This window comes from Anser cygnoides, chromosome 4 (genome assembly GCF_040182565.1).
Source record: "Anser cygnoides isolate HZ-2024a breed goose chromosome 4, Taihu_goose_T2T_genome, whole genome shotgun sequence".
Classification (NCBI taxonomy): domain Eukaryota; kingdom Metazoa; phylum Chordata; class Aves; order Anseriformes; family Anatidae; genus Anser; species Anser cygnoides.
The window spans coordinates 74,282,264-74,301,467 of NC_089876.1; the positions used below are offsets into that span (position 1 = coordinate 74,282,264).

A 19,204-nucleotide genomic window follows, 5' to 3' on the forward strand; every position below is an offset into this window, starting at 1 on the left:
TTGCAAAGTTCATATGCACTGCAGATGCTGCTACTTGTAGTGGGGACTTTTATGGGTGGAGTTGGTTAAATGACAGAACCACGAAAGGGGAGGTGAACTGTATTCTTGGCTTGTTACTGATTCAGAACGGTTATTAGGGCAAGTCAGAACTTCGCTGTGGTAGGGCTTAATTTCAGATGCAGGTAAGTAACTAAGTGCTACTTATTTAACTGCTAGACTCCATATTAATTCTTCTAAAGTGCTTTATGCTGCAAGGAAAAACTGTATCGGTCTGCTTAAAAGTACAAGTTAGACAGTTGTCTAAAATTGTGGCACAAATCTAAGGGAAGTTTTGACTGTTCCTTAACAAGCATTTTGTTTGGCTTGTTGTTAGGTAGGTGGGAAGCCCCAGAGCAGCATGCTACTGCCAAAACTTATCACCAGTGCTGGAACAAGTACAAGTTAGGAAGCCGTTCTCACACGAGGGCTGTCACAGCAGCAACAGAACTAAAGTAATGCCTGTATTTGTAACCGTTGTAGGTCTCGGTACCTAAAGCTCTTGCCTTGCAGCAGAACGTGGCAGATTCAGATGTGACTGTGGGTTACCTGATTAGGACGTGACTGTGGGTTACCTGACTGCTTCTACACAGCGTGTAACAGAACCGTGGTACAATCTAGCTTTGTTTAAATGCCTCACGGGAATCTTATCTTAATAGATGAAAGCAACCTGTAACCACTACCCCATTAGGATATAACATTTATAACAGAGGACGATCCATAATGATATTGTCTTGTATTGTACTGTTTTCCATTCTAGATAATGTATAATGAACACTGAGCTCATTTCTCGGGCTTGGTGGAGAAATTGCTAGATGAAATACAAAAACATGTTTAGACGGTGCTTTCCAGCTTTTCAATCCACAGCCTAGTGCAGCAGTCAGTTATTATATACAACTGTGTGCACTTCTAGCTTTTATCAGGATACTTCTGCATTCAGGTAATGTGATGTCTCCCTAAGTTTGAGAAGTAAGCTCTGTACATCATCCTGTTCTCACTTCCATTGCTCCACTCAGACAGATACTGTCAGTGTAAGTAGTACAGCAAAAGTGGTTTTGTTTCTCCCAAAATGCTATTCTAAAAGGAGAACGACAGTGTAAAGCTTGGCCTCTCGACTCTGGCTCTAGGACAGTTTGTGATGTTTTTTTTCTTCCTGCTTGCTATTAGACGTGACTGCTGCTACACTATCTACAACTACGGATACAAAACAGGTAGTTTTTCGTTTGTTTCTGCTTACGTTTATAGGGGAATGGAGCATATTTGGAACTGCCCTAGCAGCACTCACAGTTCCTTTTTAGAAAGGACATTTTCATAATTTCTACATGATACTAAAATTAAGATCATAAGGAAGATAGATGACCATGTCCTTGCATTTCAGTCTGTGAAGGGAATACTATCTCTCATGGCCTCAGTTAAATGGAAAGTCAAGGAGGTGCCCATCTTCCCTCATGCGGTGTTGAAGCAGGCCTACGTTAGGCGCAGTGAAGAGCCCTAACATACATGGATTGTACATTCTTGTAGGTTTTAATACCCTTGGCAGAAAAAATAATTTAATCTTCTGCAAGTATCACCTGCAAAAGTACAGCTATAAAACTGAAATAAACAAAAACTTAACACTGGCTATAGTATTTTTGCTGTAGAAAATCCAACCCAAAATTTCTGCTGCTGCTTTGGTTATCAAAGTAAGAGTTCAGTTTTCGCCTACCTGCCTTGTGAAAGTTGCTGTGCAATGCATTAGTGTTCGCATCAGTGCTGAGAAGGGCGGCAAAACACTTCCCAGGATGAAGGAGAATCAGGAGAATCTATCACCAACAGCTACCAGGGTCATTTTCATCCTCTTTGCTTTCAGGAGTCCTTGGAAGTTTGTTGTCTGTACCAACAGCTCTCGCCAAGTAAATGAAATTTACTTGGACCGCTAAGTTCACAGCACTGGGTAGGACTGGCTTATCTGATCCTGTGCTGCTTGCAGCTTGGATTCTTCATCTGCAAGCCACATGCAGGAATTTTCCCTCTGAAATTAAAATGATGTCCTTGAGAAGGCAGATGCCAAAGTAAGGAAAAAAAAAAGTCACTGCTGACTCCTTTAACAGTTAGCTTGCGCTCTTAGTGTAAGTCTGTCCATTTAAGCAGACACCCCTCCTCCTCCCAATCCAAGAAAACCCACCACAGTTTACTTATCTGTTCAAATTATCTTCATGAGGTCTATGGGGTTAGCTAAGAACTAAAGTGTCAGCAGAGCCCTTTATCTCGGTTGACAAGAGTTGAACCAATTACCTGCTGGAATATATTTGGTCACATCTTGGCACTGGGTGACTTTTCTGCCCTCATTTGGAAGCTCTACGCAAAGGGATAGATTTGCCCAGTTCTAAGAAAGACCAGGACTCAGGCAGTAGACCAAATCTTCACAGTCAGGAAAAAGCAAAAGCCAGAAAAGCAAGACATGGCATGCTGCAACATGCCTTCTTTACGCAACTCAAGCGCTGGCGCTTACCTTTCTCTTGACTATGAAGACTTGTTGTAATGAACTACAATGAAACATGTAAATGAATAAATTTAGAGAAGGGTGTCTGATTTGGGTTGACTATTAGACAAAGTAAATGTGAAATGCATCTGGCACAAAATTTCATTTCTTGCACTCTATTTAAAAAGCAAAATGCAAAAACTACCGTTCACCGTTTTGCAGCCATATTACACCCCCGAGTGTTTCACAATTAATTTTAGACTTCATCCAAGTTCTCTAGAATGCACAGTTTGGCTGTAAAAGAGAGAGAAAACAGTGATCATAATTACACTATCATTGCATCCCCAGCTTGTGTGATTTCCTGTGTCCAGATGGCCCATTTCTGTCTTTTCCCATATGCTGCCTGCTGTAACTGCCCGCCGCATGCCGCCAGGACCACGCTGTGCTGTCAGACTGTTCTGCTGCAGAGGCTCTCCTCAACCTTCTGGTGCTGCACGAGCACCCGGTGCTCAGTACTCCTCCATGTTACCCTGTGGTTGTGTCTGCATGACAGCAGGGCTCCATTGGCTATCGGTCACTGCAGGTTGCACCCTGATTTTATTTCCTCCATGTAAGAGTGCTTGGCACGGCACAAGATTTTATTGGCTTGAATTTATGCATTATTCAAGAATGATTTCATGGCATTTTGATCAAAGGGAGGTGGCCTTCTGACTTTACCCATGCAAACTCTAATATAAAGTGAAATCGTATCTCTTTAAATTAACAGCTATTTAAAATGAGCTGAAATTGTCAGTCTCAGCCCTAACGTCATGTTGCTTCTCATGAGAAGATAAGTGTTTTGTTCCTGTCTGGAAGACAAGGAGAGGAGCATTATAAAGCATTAATGCTCTTCATACTAGATCTGCAGGACTATGTAAGAGCTTCAGTCTGATTCTCGTTCACAATTTAATAAAGGTTGAGGAAAAAGGGTCTTGTAACAAACAGCCACACGCAATGGTGAGGAAAGGAAAATTGAGTTTGGATTAGAAGACAGAAACACTTTCATTGGTACAGCTATTCAAGGTCTCAGAATAGTGGGGGGCGTGATCTTGACGAATAAATTGGGAGTGCACAGAGGTTAAGGGAACATGATAAATCCAATTTATGAGCTGCTGTTATGATGGTGAGCAAGTATTAGAGGCCATCATGAACAACTGTTCGTCAGAGGTTTGCTTGCATGTTTAAGGTCGTGTTCAAATTTAAAGGACTTTAATTGTTTACACTTCTGTTACTGAACAGACTCCATACGAGGCATAATGATGCCTCCCTGAAAGAGGGTTCTAATTTGTATAAAACTTGATGAAAAAAATGAACTATGTACAGCTTCCCCTTGTAAATTTTACTCACGTAGAATGTATTATGTGATAGTCACTGATGAACTAAACAGCTTATTCCCTCACAGTATCAATTAAGTCTACAGACACTACAATTTCCAAATACAATTAGCTCCTTCTAAACTACCCCTGTTAAAGTAACTGAGTGCCTCCATCAGCCACCTAAAGCAGGCAGCAGGGGCAGAGAAGTCAGTGGACACATTAACCACCAAGTGCAGCACTGCAACCATGCATCAGTCTGTGCAGTTTGAGAGCACCTTCCTCTGGTGGGGGAACAAACGGGAACTGAGGACCGTACATTCCCTAAAGAAGTGGAGAGAACAGCAGCGTATATGGTAAGGATGCCTGGAGAACATGAAATAATAATTGTACTTGACAGCTGTTAGGGGAAACTTACCAAAGACCTTCTTAGTGTTTTTATCACTGTGCTGGAATTGCAGGCTATAAACCTTAAATATCTATATATTTTGGGAACCTTGCCTTTTGGCTTGGAAAGGAAGCCCTATGAAAAGGCACACATACTAAGCTGTAATTATTCTGTATACGGAGGCATACACGCACTCAGCAAATCATACAGTTTCAGACAGCTTTCTTTTAAAGGTATTGTCTTACCTTTTTGTGTTGCATAGTTAACAATTCAAGAGCTAAAATAGGATTGGTTAGTCCTTGCTTACAGATGCCAAACATCTCTGGACACAAAGATATTCTATACAGTATCCTGTAAAACAACCTCAACGAATTGCAGTGTAGAGCTCTGCAGACAGCCCTCGTCCACCTCGATTACAACCACAGTATAAAATCCTTATTTTAAAAAAAATAAATAAAACTTAGATTCTGAGGAATGCTGTACTGACTCCATGTTTCTGAAAGGAGCAGAAAATGACCTGCTTAGAGCCAGTTACTCGCCCAAAATGTAGCAAAGATTTGCCAATATCTGTAACAGGCAGTACCAAACCCAAACTGATACCAAACCTAAAGGCAAGCGCAGGGTTTTGATCAACAAAGGAGGTTTATTCCTGGCTTTTGGACAGTCAAGGAGAAAAAAAAGTGTAACAAGTCATATGGGAAAGTCAAATGTGAACTATATTGCACTGACTCTGCAGGAGGCATCTATATTAAATAAAATGAAAACAAATCAAAAAACCAAACCAAAACAAAAGAACACCACCACCAAAGCTCACTTTTTGTTCTCCCTGGTGAAACATTTTGGCAAGAGATTCAAAATGAGCACTGCCACTCATTACCATCATCCACAGCTTTACACAACTTGTGTTTTCGGAATACGTGAAGGTGCTAGTGCTGTCACATAGCAGCCTTTCTGAAGGAAGGTGTGGTGAGGCTTCTTTCACTTTGTACCATCCCTCTCAGCACTGTTTTTTCCAGGCTGTTCAAGTCTATTGCTTTTCTGTATTGATTAGAGGTTAAAATGGCACGCCAAATCTGAGAGGCCTCCAATCCCCAAAGCCAACCCAGCCATCCACCTCTTGGAACACTGAGAACTAACTTGTTACTTTTTTGGTAAATACTTGTTTTACTTTTTTACAATTATCCAAATGCAGATGTGAGAAGGACCAGATCATTGCATTTTCTCAGCCAAATCAGTAAAAATTCAGGACAGAATAACAGGAGATACCTGCTGACCCATAAATCCTGGTTTGAGGTCTACCACAGAACTCTGCTGAGTTCTCCAGAAAGAGCTGAGGAAGAAGGGGACAACTCATTGCTACCTTGGCCTTGTCCTGCCAGCAACCCCATCCTAGGGGAGCTCTCCCCTGTCCTACAGCAGCCAGGGCCAGAACACAGCCGGTCTCAGCGGCTGAAGAGCTGGCTTTCCCTTGCTTGACGTAGTGTTGCACAAGAGCTGAGGTACACATGTGAAGCAGCAGCTGTCCCAGTCCCATATAACCCTCTCCCAGTCCCCACAGCCTCCTTGAAACTCTCATCCTATTTTCAAGCTCAGCCCTTTCTACCAGCACCAGATACTCCTGTATTACCACAGCCCTGATGGACCCTGGACCCAACTGCCTCCTCCAGCACACAAGAACAGCTTGCTGCTCCTTGCTGGCACCAGAACTGACAGGCCCTTGAAAGCAGGCACAAGGGAACGTGCGCGATGTGTGGGAGAACAGCAATGGGAAACAGCAAGTTTTGAAACCTGGATGAGGAAGGAGAGGGAATCACCAACCCATGGCAGGATTCGTTCACTGTGCGTCAATCCTCTCTAATTCAATAGTTGCATTCTTTGAGCTGTTGAACTTGTCATCTTACAGCCCAGTTTCAACCATCAAGAAGTTATTCACGTTAGTCTCCATTTTCTTCTGTTTATCTACCTCATGACTCCACTCCATGCCTGAACAATTCTGATCCTCTCCCTGGCCTCACACCCACACGTTTCAAGTAACTGTTGACTGCTAACTTCTGAGTGACTCACGGCCTGGCCAGCCTATTCACTGTGTGTTTAGCTGGTTCATCTCTTAAGGCACTATCAACACTTTTACGTATTTTATAAAACTCCACCAGAGCTGCTTTTGAAATAGCACATATAACCAGTACTTGTTTTGGTTTCCTCCACAAAGATTACAGGCACAACATGTTTACTCAAAAGCGTAAGGGCTGAAGGACCATATTCCTGTCGACGTCCATCTCACGAAGGTTCACAGGCCTCTGCCTCTTCTCCAGCTTCGGCACCTTCCTCATCTTCCTTGCTGTTTGTCTGCACCTTCTGCAGAAGTCTGGGCCCTGCCAAGCCAATAGCCAGGGCTCCAATTGGAGCAGTGATCAAGATAGCCAAGAAAGCTACCGTCAGTACATCCATTCCATACTTTTCCAGTTGCTCATCCTGATGACTTCTTGCGGTATCCAGGGCAAGGGAACCTATTGCAGCCTGTAGGAAAGAAAGCGCTGTTGAAATGGAGCAAGTGACCTTTACCAGTGAAACAGGGAAAAAAAGGTCTAATCCGCATTTAACATGAGGGTCCACATTTAACATAAATTCAAAATTTTTAATATATTCAAACCCCTTAGTTTCTAGTACATAGAAAAGTAAGGGTTCTATTAGCCCTAGAAGAACAATTTTCAGTTAGCCACACTTTGAATTTCCTAAGCTAATGAATTTATCCGGGTGGTTCCCTCCCGTGGAGAACACTGCTTAGCTGACATGTTATGCCATTTCTGGAGAAGGCACGACCAGCATATTGCATATTGGAGCTCTTAAAATTCCTCACCTTGAGAATGTGTCCTGACAGCAGGCTGACTAGTAGTAGCAGCTTCTGAATATTTAGTTTGCAAATCTTGCAATAATCCTTGCCCGTTCTGATTATTAACTTCTGCTTGCAAATAATCATGCTATTGAGGCAAAGCTCTAATGACTGATCACTGAGCAGGAATGCAAACAGCCTGAGGCTTCTCTAGCAATAAGCCTGTCAGACCACCCCTTACTGAAGTGACCACAAACTGAAAACCCTATCTGAGCCTTTGGTGTGGCTGTCTCAGCAGACAGTATGCGGTTTAAGAGGGAAATGCTTTTTACCTTTGTTTTGAGAGTCCTCAAAACCTGTATGTAAAGGCACAATGATCTGCAGTAGCAGAGGGAAGGTTATTCCCTGTTGAAGTATTTGTATGTACAATTCACTATTATTAGTACAACTTAGAATGTAAGCAAAACACCCTCACATGGAAGGTCCCCTACGCCCTTTTCAAGCAGACTTAGTGGAGAGTTTGTATTCTAAATTGCCCTACTACACTCTGCTGCTAAGAGGCCTGATCCTCCCCCTGATTACTGCTGTGCTAGTTAGGAAGAGCTGTGCTAAGGACAATAGATTTAGCCTGCACTGAAAGTGATGATGCACTGTTTTACCTGGACAGTGGCTTTGGGAATCCATGCCAACGAGACAAATACCTTCTCCTTGAAATTAAACCCAGCAAAACACACCATCAGGAACGTTGCTATGATTCGCACAACTAGGGCAATGCTTAACGTAGCAACACAGAGCCCTGTAACAAAGACACATACTTATCATTATTTTTGTGCAAAGGTACCTGAGGAGCATAAGGCTCCTAAAAATGTAGCTTTACAATGGTTTCACTTTTTACATTTTTTCTGTCAGCTATATACTGCTTTACTTGAGATTCCTTCATAGAGATTTTTTGGAAGCTAGTAATGAAAGTTGGATAACTAGCGAATGATCTTACCAACAGTTTCAGGTCTAAGAGATGTTACAGATACTTCTGCTCCAATTAAACCAAAAAGAAAAGGTTGAAAGATATTCCATGCAACTGCGACAATTTTTTCTACTTCCCTCTGCAATGAAAACAAAAAATAATCTTGATATTCACCAAAAAAATAAAAATCAAGCACACACATTTAATTAATCAAAGGACGAAGTGAAAACTTATCATGAAGATCGTCCAGAATTGCTCCTCAGACAGCTTATGGTAAACTGCTACTCTGACCTCATACGAAATGATTCAAAATCAGTTGTGTACCACTTGAAGGTCAGAGTGTGTCTTGCTCTCTTAGAAAATAAATGTTTGCTATCTCAAGAAGAGAAATAAAAGTTACTGATGTTTGAACAGTAACACAGCAGTTTGCAGACTAGAAGAAGAAAATAAAGCACAGTTGATTTCAGGATTTAGGAAGATGCAGTTTCAGCTGTTTTGCCATGAAGTTTCTGAGCCTTTGGTAACTGCATGCTTACACTTGTCCTTCTGTTTGTACCTGAGCAGAGTCAGGCCCTCAGAAATGTCAGTAATGACCTAAGTCTGCTCATACTACACTCAGGCCTATCTCCATGTGAGCAGGAGCAAAACTAGACGGAGTAAGCCTGAAATCCCATACCAGTAAAAAGTGTTGAAATTCACAGTGTGACGTACTATATAATTGCAAAGCCATTTTTTCTGCATGTGCTTGAACTTTACACCTGACACTTTTCCTAAAACAACTTGCTGCCAAGGTAAACAGGAACCTTCCATTTATACAAAGAGATACGTGTAGCACATCTAACAACACTTCTTTTTTAATTAACTGGGTTCTGCAACAGCAAATGAACATACAGGCTGGAGTCTGTGAAAATGCAAGTGCAGTGCTCTGTCACTGAATCAATCCAGGACCCAGATGTGTCCTGTCCCTCACGTTCTCTCTGGGACTGATCTTGCAACATGCTCTTCAGTCCATGGAAAGGTAGTTAACTGCAATGCAAAAACTTTCGTAACATTAGAGAAAATAAGGTAGAAATACATGGATCTGTAAACATTTTTCTTTATTTGCCACACTTCTCCCTGTTATCTCACCCTTTGCTTTTTTTTTGGAAGAGAAGCAATCCTCTTTACAGATGTTAGCATCGTTTCAGATTGTTTACGGCCCACTGTACCTATTGCTGAAGCAGATAAATGTTCCTTGTTCTCTGTGGACGTTATTTGTTAAGTAACTTCCACTGGGGACAGCATGAGGCAGTGGCCTTTGAGAGGCTCAGAAGGAAAATCTTGGTAAAATACTGAGTGTACAGTAAACAGACATCTCTGGCTGTTTTGACAAAAAGAGCTATGGCATTTGAAATCATCATCTTTACAACCAAGAAGTCTCATCTACAGATCAAAAGAATTTAAGCTAAGCATTTATAAACTGCATACCTTCTTTTAAGGACCTTCCTTCTGAAATGGCTTAAAAGCTTTCAGTGAGCTTTACGAGTTGTACTGCTCTTAAGTAGTTAAGTCTGAAGTTTCCCTTCCTTTAAAATTGGACAACAACGTAGTATTTTAAATAGAAACCATGGTTTCTTGTTTGTTATTTTAACAAACCTTGAGATCTTACTGAGGTCAGGGTCTAGATGGGAATAATTATATATCTGATTCCCTTTCCTTTCTTCTCTTCTCACCTTCTTTATTGCATGTCTCAAGGCTATACCTATGGAGAGAAAGATGACCTCAAAACATGAAGTGCTGGTGGTATCAAGCAAAAGAGGCAGTGAGATGTGCCAAGATACAGAAATGCAGCGGAGCAGCAACAGTAAGAGGAAGCAGGCTTCATAGCTAAGAGAAAGTGGCTCAGAAACAGTCTTCTGTATGGTTTCTGTATGGCTGTATATCACCATTTAGTGTGGGCATCCTGCTGTCTACATTTGTTCAGAATACACTGGCAAGGATTTGGGAAAGATGAAAAAATGGTTAGATAGTGCTTTCCATTTCACCTCCCAAAATCACAAGGAACAAAAGCTCAGGGTATTCAGGCCATGTGCACAACTGTATTTAGATACCTGTTAGTAAATCTTACCTTAAAATGACCGCTTAAGGTTACAGAGACCATCACACAACTCTGGGACAAAGCTCTGGACTCCTAGTCAAGTGCCATGACAATTAAATCTCTGTGGGGCTTAAAAGGCATTGCACTGATGTCTAAGGAAAGCTTGTTAGCATTTCACTGTCAGTATTCGTTACCTTATCCACATACATGGTACATTTCTGTCACACTAAATGTTAAAGACTTCCAAAATAAATGCAGATTTTTTTTTTAATCTGTATTCCCCCTAAAGTTTCATAAATGCACCGCTGCCACTTCTGACAGAAATTCAAACTTCTGTTAAGCTGTGCATTCAAACGAGTTTTTGTATGGTATGCTTCTTTATGTAAACACTCACCTTTTCATCAGACCATCCCACACCGGCAACAAAAGCTAAGACTAATGTGCAGAGCCCTCCCGATCCAGGGAAGCCGAAGTGGATGCTACCAAAAACAGCAAACATGGACAGCCCAAGTACAAAATACGATCTCTTCCATGACAGAGATGCCTGCAATCAAGGAAAGAAACAAACAAACAGAGTAAATTTCTTTTTAGAAATTGAGGAAAAAGTCTATGCTTATTCATTTGAAAGCAATAAAGGGTACCGTTGTGAAGGAATTGAAGCTTTCAAGTGAGACTTGAACTCCTCAGTTGTGTTGAAAGTTTTTTTTGGACACTTATTCCTAGCAAACTAAAATTTCAGAAATCCAACATTTCTTTTTCTCTGCCCATCCAAAAGTTTATTGCCAAAATACTTTTTGTATCACAAGGAACATGATTCTAACCACCGTGCTTCAGCTCTATGATAACAGGATTTTCTGCTTGTACAGTCAAGCAGCTGGAACAGTTTATCCAAGGAGGGGTGAAATCCATGCCACTAAATGTTTTTAAGGACAAGTCAAATGTCTGCCAGAGTCAGCTAGTTTTATTTGTTCCAGTTTCATAGCAGACATTTATCTCTCTTCTGTTGTCCTCCATTTCTATTTATTTGATTAGCTTCCGTGCCACACTTTTCATGTTATTTATTAAGAAAATTTGGTCCCACCAAGGGCAATAGGTGCTTTGGAAATTGACTTCAGTAATCCAGAATATATCTATTTACTTCTACAATTTTCTGTTCATTTAATTATCCTTGAAAGTAAATCCATCTATCACTTTATATAAGCATTATTTTTAATCAGAAGTAACACATTCTAATTGATGTTAATATGCCTGATCACTTGAAGCCCGTAATCTGTCTATTTTATCTTACACCTAATGGAAACATCTTAGAGAAGTAAATGAGTTGCACATCAATTTAATTGATGATTATTCTACTGTCTGAAATAGGTTTTCCCTTTATATGTGAACATCACCACCACCTTCAGTGAGCAGGATGGTGAGCTGGGCTCCAAGCTCTGCATCAGGAAGGACTGTGAGATCACACATTGTTGCAGTAAGCAAGTAATCGTCTTTAAAACACATCCTTGCTCCACAGGCTTTGAAATGTTAGAAGCTGTTAGAGCTGTACACTGCTTTCCCAAAAAACAGCTTCGTATGAAATTTGAAAATGGATAACATAAGAATAGCATCCCTTAGTGAAGAATCTCTTATATAACAGTTTTTTTAAACTATATATATATATTTTTTACCTGATCATGGCTTGGGAAATACCGAACAAACATTCCCAGAATCCCCCCAGCTGCTATGCCAACAGCAACCTCCAGCACTCCCCGGAGCACATTGTATAGAGTGGAACCTATTTGACAAAAGAAAAGTGTGTTCAGTAATCCTTAAACAGACCCTTCACACAGAAACCACACTGTAGACCTGTGAGGGTGATTCCAGGACAGTCTCTGCTTTAAATTACTTGGGGGAAGGGGCCAGGAGAGAACCCATGGGCCTGAAAGAACCAGACAGTGCAACTTTCTCTCTCTGCAAGTTCATGCCAAGAAAGTGTGCTAGAAAAGCCAAAGAAAGAGCCACTGCTAGAGCATTGTTAAACCCTGGAAGACTTTGGGAGCACTTATATTGGGCACACAGGGGCCAGACTTGGCAGCTGAGGGAGTAGACGGGGGAAAAAAAAAAAAAAAAAGAAAAAAGAAAAAAAGTATTTTGAAAGTTGACCTACAACTCAGAGTGGATGGAGTCACATGAAGACTTTTTTGACCACAGGTAATTTCTCTATCAATATTCAAGTCCATTCATGAACTTTACAAGGAGATGTCATTAAGATACAAACTAGCCAGTCATAACAGATCATACATTCCTCAAAATATCAGTTTGTCCTGGATGTCACCACCTACAGATTAACCAGCATACCAGAAGAGAAAGCCATCCCAAGGCAAGTGTTGAAGCCTGTAATAGCCAGAATGTCATCAATGCTGCCAGCTGCCATTAGCAAAGTCGGGACACCTTTCTCCACTCCATAGCCCCCAGCCTGTAAAATCAGCATTGAGGGAACCACAACAGCAGGAGAGACTGCACCTAGAACAAAACTGAAAACACATGGTGTCAGCCTCTCTTTGAAAGAAAGCAGTGAACTTCAAAACATTCTCATCCCTCTCCTGAAGTTTACATCAACCTTTACATAAGATATTGTCCTTACTTTTCCCTGCTAATTACAAGCAGGGATATTTTCATGCAGATTCACAGTCAGCTTTTACTTCCTGACTGTGTAACTCAACGTTCAAAATAAAGGGTTCCACAGACTAAGATTTGACTTTGCACAGTTGTACTCCCTGATACACACCTTGACTGTCCACTTTAGGAACCTGGTCTAGACACGCCTACAATTTGAACGCCTAGTTCCTTCTCAAAATTCAGCATGTGGCAGAGGAGTGCATCCATATTGCTCTAGTATGTGGTCTGGACTGAGTCCACCAGTTTAGACAGAACCTAATTGAACAGGTTTCCTCTTCAAGGATATTACTCCAAAATTTAATGATGCCATATCCTTATCCTCGACTCGTGACAGAAGGCTGTCCTATGTGCATCTCTCAAAGGGGAAATTCCGAATTTGAGTACAAAACTGTGGTATCATTTTCTGTCCCTAAAAGCCCTTTGTGTTGTGGTTAAATACCCAGGGATTGCACCATCCTTCTTCCTTCTGTAATGCCCAGATCACAAACAGAGAAGAAAAATGATGCAAGTACTCCTCCACAGCTTGGAAATGTGACCTTTAAATTAGCCACAGACCCAGACATGAATGGTAAGCAAACAACCACATGGGCTAAGCACAGCTTCCTAACTGGCATTAAATTGAGGCGTCTGCTTGGCAGAGAACTAACTGCATTTGGATCATCTAGCCGTAGCATGAAAATAGGCACCTTTGTCACACAGGAGAAAAGAGAGTACATTACCCTAATATAAATCCCCATTGCCATGGTAAATGCATGAATAAATAGGCGAGAACAGCAGCTGTGCATGTTTCTGAGAGGCATGGTCCGAAAGAGAGCCGTAAACAGACTGCTTTGAGTTTCTTAAGAGCCTACAATATAAAAGCAAATTCAAGCATTAGCATCAGTACCCTTAGCTTCATGGAGAGGAGTAACGTTTGTGATCTGATTGGTTTATTGAAAGAATTCCCTTTAAGCCGCAGTGTGGGATATTATTTTTTTACATGGCCTATGCCAGAGATAGGCTCAAGCACAACTGAATTTGGGTATCAAATCACAAGTGTGGCAGTGAAACCCACCAAATACACGTTTACTAAGGTCCCTCCACATTGGAGGAAGGGGAAGCTGAGGATTCTTTGGCTTCTTGTGCAGTGCAAACAACACAGGAGAGGCTTGAGCAACGATTCATTTGAAAAGTGCACCCTTAACCCATCTGACTCACCCACGGGTACTTGAGGTCATTTGCTCTGTCCACAGAAGATTTTGCTATCATCCCATAAGTTGCACGAGCAACACAAAAAATCATCCCCAAATCTGAACAAATGATGAAGAGTTAAAACTACATGAAATTAGAGAAGGGAGCCAAGCATTTCTTTCAGCTGACTCTCACTCGATACCCAGAGTAGAGTACGTTCCTTTTGGCTCAGCAACTTCTATCCAAAAACTTCTCTAAAACTGAGCATCCGATTCTAAAAGCAGCCTTTAACAGTTAGTCACAAACATGACTCTGCTAGGATGAGTCCCTAAATTTTGACATGGAAAAAATCACAATGAGTTGCAGTTTTTACTGGCGCAGTTTATCCCAGCATAATTAGGGCTGAGAATCACCAGAGCAACTGACATCTTTGTCTTCACAGCTTCAATTACACAAGGAACAATTGTAAGCACATCAAAGCGTTGCTACATATGGAGTCCAAATGACAGTTTCGATTGCCACATGGGAGACAAATGAGTCAAAGATGAAATTCCTTTGGCCAAAAAAGTTGTCAGGGAATAGAAAGAAAAGCAATCTCGTGTAACTGGGCACTCAAGCTGTGCGTAACAATGCACAGGACACACTAATACAAGATATACAAGCTTCAATATCTTCATAAAATGGACAACCGTAATATAAGAAAACCGTTTTTCAAGAATGACAAAACCCTGTTTTCCTAAATAGCTGAAAAATCACACTCCCTAGTTTTCATCGTGGGTAAGAAACTCAGATTTGTTGACCTGAGCTAGCTATAATTAAACTAAGTTTGCTATAAACTTTAAACAGCCACTTAAATAGATAGGGGCTAATATGGCACAGCTTTATTTCAGCTGATTTTGATCAAGCAAAACCTTTTATTAATTAATTTAGGGAATATAAATTTATTAGGGAAAATAACATTATAAATTATAAAACTTTATTATAAATTATCTATTATAAAATTATAAATAATTTATTAGGGAAAATGAATTCCTCAAGCATGTGGAGGAAAACTATTTTGTTCACAGAAGCATTATGGCCTTCACAGTGATGTGAAGCACTGTTTCTGTAGTACATCTGGAATCATCTGTAAATTTAACATATTGGCATAAAACCTGCAATGATTGAAAAAAGAGAAAGGAAAAAACGAAAAAGACAAAAGTTTTTGTTTGTTTGTTTGTTTGTTTGATTTGTGTCAGCACAAACAATATTTTTCTTTCAGGATAGGGACTCCCTTCATTACTTGTTTTAGTTTGTCAGTGTAAAGTGACAGGTAGTTTGTCAGGCAGTGTGAACTCCTCCCAACAGACTATGATGGATTGTCTGTCCTCAGGATGTCCTGCTCACAAAATTCAGGACATTTCTTTGAGGCAAGGGGGGTAAATAGTCATAAAGTCAGTTTCCTTCAGGTGTTTTTTGGATTGCTCACCACCTCTACAAATCCAGTCACCAATGTTGATTAACATGACTATACAAGTCAAAACTATGCTTTCTGTAATGCTCTAATTCAAAAATCCTTTAAGACTAAACAGTTCAATAATTTTAAATAATTAATTATTCAATTTTTAGAGGGCTCTTTTATGCTTTATACCCCAGACAAATGGCTGGTGCCATACCTTTGGATCCAGGCCAAGTCCTGCTCGAGTCAGGATAATTGAAAGAGAAATATTCCTCAGTGCTGCAGACCAGTGTAGGTTTATCTGGACAATGTCACTAACGAATGGGGTATTTCGGATGAGAAAACCAGCAAGTAGCATCCCTTAAATGAAAGCAAACAAACTGCTGTCAAATGATTTGTTTGACTGCAATAAAAACTTACCTCAAATTGTTAAAATAAACACTGTGTGATACATAAGAGACAAAGAAACAGCTCCGATTCTATATTAGCCTTGTTTTAAAGATGGGTACTTGGAAACAGTGATGTTTAAAGCAATGAAAGAGGTCTAGAACACAATAAATAAATTTAGCTGTAGCTAATTTTTTAACTCTAGCAAGAGTCAACAGAATTCAAATTTGTTCACTAAGTGCAGGTCATACTTACCATGAGCAAAACCACCTCTGGATCCTTAAACATATTTTGCTTGTCAGCTTGTTTTAACATGAAAAGAGTAAGATCATGTAATAATATTGTATATTTATGTCAGACGTTAGAAACTGTTAAAAAAATCCTTTTAGGTATAAGAAATGTAGCCATCACAGGAACCATAATGCTGAATTCCTTGGAAAATTAGCTAAAACAGCTGACCATGGACTAACTCAGATTTTAAAATGCTCTGGCAATACAGCTTTTATGCAAAGGGGAAAAAAGGGGAGAATATTAGGAACTTGCTCTTATCCTTTATTTAAGCTACTTGTAAGATCCAACCTTTTGCAAATATTAGCAAAACTTTTTAAGCAGAGACTTTCCGCAAAGCTATCAGAACTGGAGCTCTGGAAAGATACGGGTAAGTATGGAAAAGGGTAACTTTACCTATAGGTCTGTAAAGGTTGATTGTATCTTTGAGTCACTGGGACCTACATTTTCATGGTGTAATTTCATATTAACCATGTTAACAAACAGGAAATCAAAAAAAAGACAGAAAGTAAATAAATACTGCGCTCAGGTTGGTCACAGCTTGGTGTGAGCCTGTAAGCCTTGGCTGTGGAATTGGCTTGTCCTGGAACACGCTAAACTTTTGGACACTGTTCTTTGCACTCCCTCTCAGGAAAAAAAAAAGTGGCATTATTAGTCTGCAGTACCTCGTGACAATTATATCAAGCTAGCATAATGATCACATGCTCTTTGCAATTTTTTTTGTGTGTGTGTGTGGTATCCAAGTATTGGATCTACACAAATTTGGAAGTCTGCTTCACAAAGAAAAAAACCCACCACCTTAAAAGATACCTTCATTGTGCTGCTTCACCTTGCCAGCTACACCTCTCTGCAATGTATACCTAAAGTATACTATGTGACTGTTTCTGTACCAATTTCATTCCTTTTTTCCCCCTCATGCAGAAGCTCACTATAAGGTACAGAGTGCTAAGCCAGCCACAGTGCACTTAATACAGATTAAATGCAAGGATTCCTATGCAAGAGCATAAGATTTGTATTTTTAGTGGGGGGAAAAAAAAAAGACTACATAAAGACATTGTCTATTTCTTCCTTTGTCTCAGATTGCTCTGATTTTCCTCAAAGACCATGGATCTGAACAATGAACTCTAACACAAGCCGCTCGCCAGACATGTGCCATCATGCTTAAGTTGCTGTTGTTCATTAGTGCTGGTCAGACAAGCAGCTTCATGCTCAACTCAGCTTTTAGATACAGATGTAACTGAAAAAAGCAGAATCCAAATGGTCAGAATCTTTTTTTTTTTTAAAGGTGGATGTTTACTTAGGGCAGACTCCCTGCTTGTAAAAGTCTGTGTTACTGCAGCAGGCATGCCACATGCAAAACCTCCCTCCCTCATTTGAATTTGCTCTCACTTGTGAAGCTAAGCAGTACAAGAATATGCACACTGCCTGAACAGTGCTACATAGGAAGCTATCCAGCCCTTCTCCTGTAAGAGGTGCTAACGTGTGAGACACCACCAGCTATGCAGGTTACAAATCATATCAACACACTACAGGCAGGTATTTTTAGCCCACTCTGCCACAAAGACTTCCCTGTATCAAGAGCTCTACTTATTTACAGACTAAGCACAATAAGGGGGCAGCTGTTTTCAGTTTCATTGGCACTACAGCACTTCACAATATCATACTTGATCTAACCAAGAGGACAAAGAGGAGACTCGGTAACATACAGGCCATTTCACCTGAGCCAGTCTGGGACGTTTTGCACCTTCTCCAAGAGGACCAGACACAAGTCACTTGGAAAAGCTACAGATCTGGGGACTTTGCAGTTTGCATATTCCTAATCCAAACACATCTAGCATGCAGATGTTACTTGTTTAAACAACGCTGCTATGCAGGAAGAAAAGAAGGAAGGGTATCTTACCCAGAAGAGCAGGGAGAGGTGGCAGTGTTCGTATTTTAATGAGTCCAAAAATTTTACCACCAATGACAGCAAAAAAATAAAGAAACATAATTCCAAACAGGTTTCCACCTGGGAGACATTCAGTGCCAGTGATGGACCAAACCACAGCCCAAACCAGGACCACGAGTGCAACTAGAACAAGAAAAAAATATTCATATTTAATCATTTCTAATGCTAAAGTTCACTATGAGGTCACATTTGTTTTTCTACTGAGGAAAAAGGTACAATTAAATCCCAGAATTAAAACTTCTTACCTTAAAAATGAGTTTAATCATAACAATGCATTTAATCTTTCATGCTCCCTAAGCTGATGTTCTGATTTTGTAGACACAAAGATACTTCAGAAAATGGTAACAAGAAAATCATTAGGGTCCAAAATCATTGAGAAAAATCTTAGGCGACTGTGGAAAGCACTTAACAGGTCCCAGACAAAGCCGACTTTCACAAAACTTATCTTGCATTTCAGCTATCTTCCTTCAGCTGCTTAACAACTGCAGTAAGAGCCTGCTGCTGTACAGCCTGGCAAGTCTTTGAGCTAGTGACTGCAGCTCTAGGCTCATTTCTATAGGAACTGAAGTATCTCTTTTTTTGGCTAGATAGGTTCATACAATGCATTGCTATCCCTAGGGGAAAAATATCTGAAGAAGGTCATGTCTCCGGTCAGCCTAAGGTAGTACAGATACTGCTCTTGATACAGCAATCCAACAGGAATAATACAAAGAGCAAAAAAAAAAAGATATGTGAACAAGTTACAGAACATGTGAAGATGTTACACTCTTTCCAGGTTTCCAAGTCTGTTCCTACAGTTATGCAGCAAGAACAAACATGCATAGATATAAAAGCAGAAGAGGGAAGGAGAAAAAAAAGTTTGTTGTATAGATCTCCCTTCTCATAAGAAAATATATTGCATTTTCGAGGTGGACTTTTCTTAATTGTATTTGAGAGTGATGGGAGACCAGTAGTTTTCCAAACATAATATCAAAGAATCCCAACTGAGAGAGAGCAGAGACTGTAAAAGCAGTCAAAACCACAGAAAATATCTTTTGCTTGGAAAAGCCTGAAATAACTGGTTAGGCCAGGCATTCTCTTACTTGAGATTAGAGTGCAGGGCAAATCTTAAACAAAATGAATTTATTTGTCTTGGAGTTAGGATTCTTGGCTTTTAAAATATAGGGTATTCCACACAGAGAAAGGTATCACCACCGCCTCATTTTTG

General features: G+C 40.3%; 1 protein-coding gene across 13 annotated transcripts in view; it reads right to left on the reverse strand.

Annotated features, from left to right (window-relative positions):
- The window catches only part of LOC106045315 (sodium/hydrogen exchanger 9B2), a 37,481-nt gene that overhangs the window by 13,051 nt on the left and 5,226 nt on the right, over positions 1–19,204 (reverse strand). For 9 of the 13 annotated variants that reach the window (XM_066996850.1, XM_066996849.1, XM_066996847.1 and 6 more), the window contains exons 4-12: positions 17,950–18,120; positions 15,592–15,734; positions 13,486–13,613; positions 12,446–12,621; positions 11,776–11,882; positions 10,503–10,652; positions 8,062–8,170; positions 7,727–7,863; positions 1,742–6,754 (exon numbers count right to left, since the gene is read on the reverse strand). In XM_066996850.1, the coding sequence (XP_066852951.1) occupies positions 6,515–6,754; positions 7,727–7,863; positions 8,062–8,170; positions 10,503–10,652; positions 11,776–11,882; positions 12,446–12,621; positions 13,486–13,613; positions 15,592–15,734; positions 17,950–18,120 (1,361 nt within the window). In that variant the 3' untranslated portion in view covers positions 1,742–6,514. The remainder of the gene's footprint in view (positions 1–1,741; positions 6,755–7,726; positions 7,864–8,061; positions 8,171–10,502; positions 10,653–11,775; positions 11,883–12,445; positions 12,622–13,485; positions 13,614–15,591; positions 15,735–17,949; positions 18,121–19,204) is intronic. The other 4 variants (XM_066996846.1, XM_066996844.1, XM_066996841.1 and 1 more) reach the window with 4 other exon arrangements.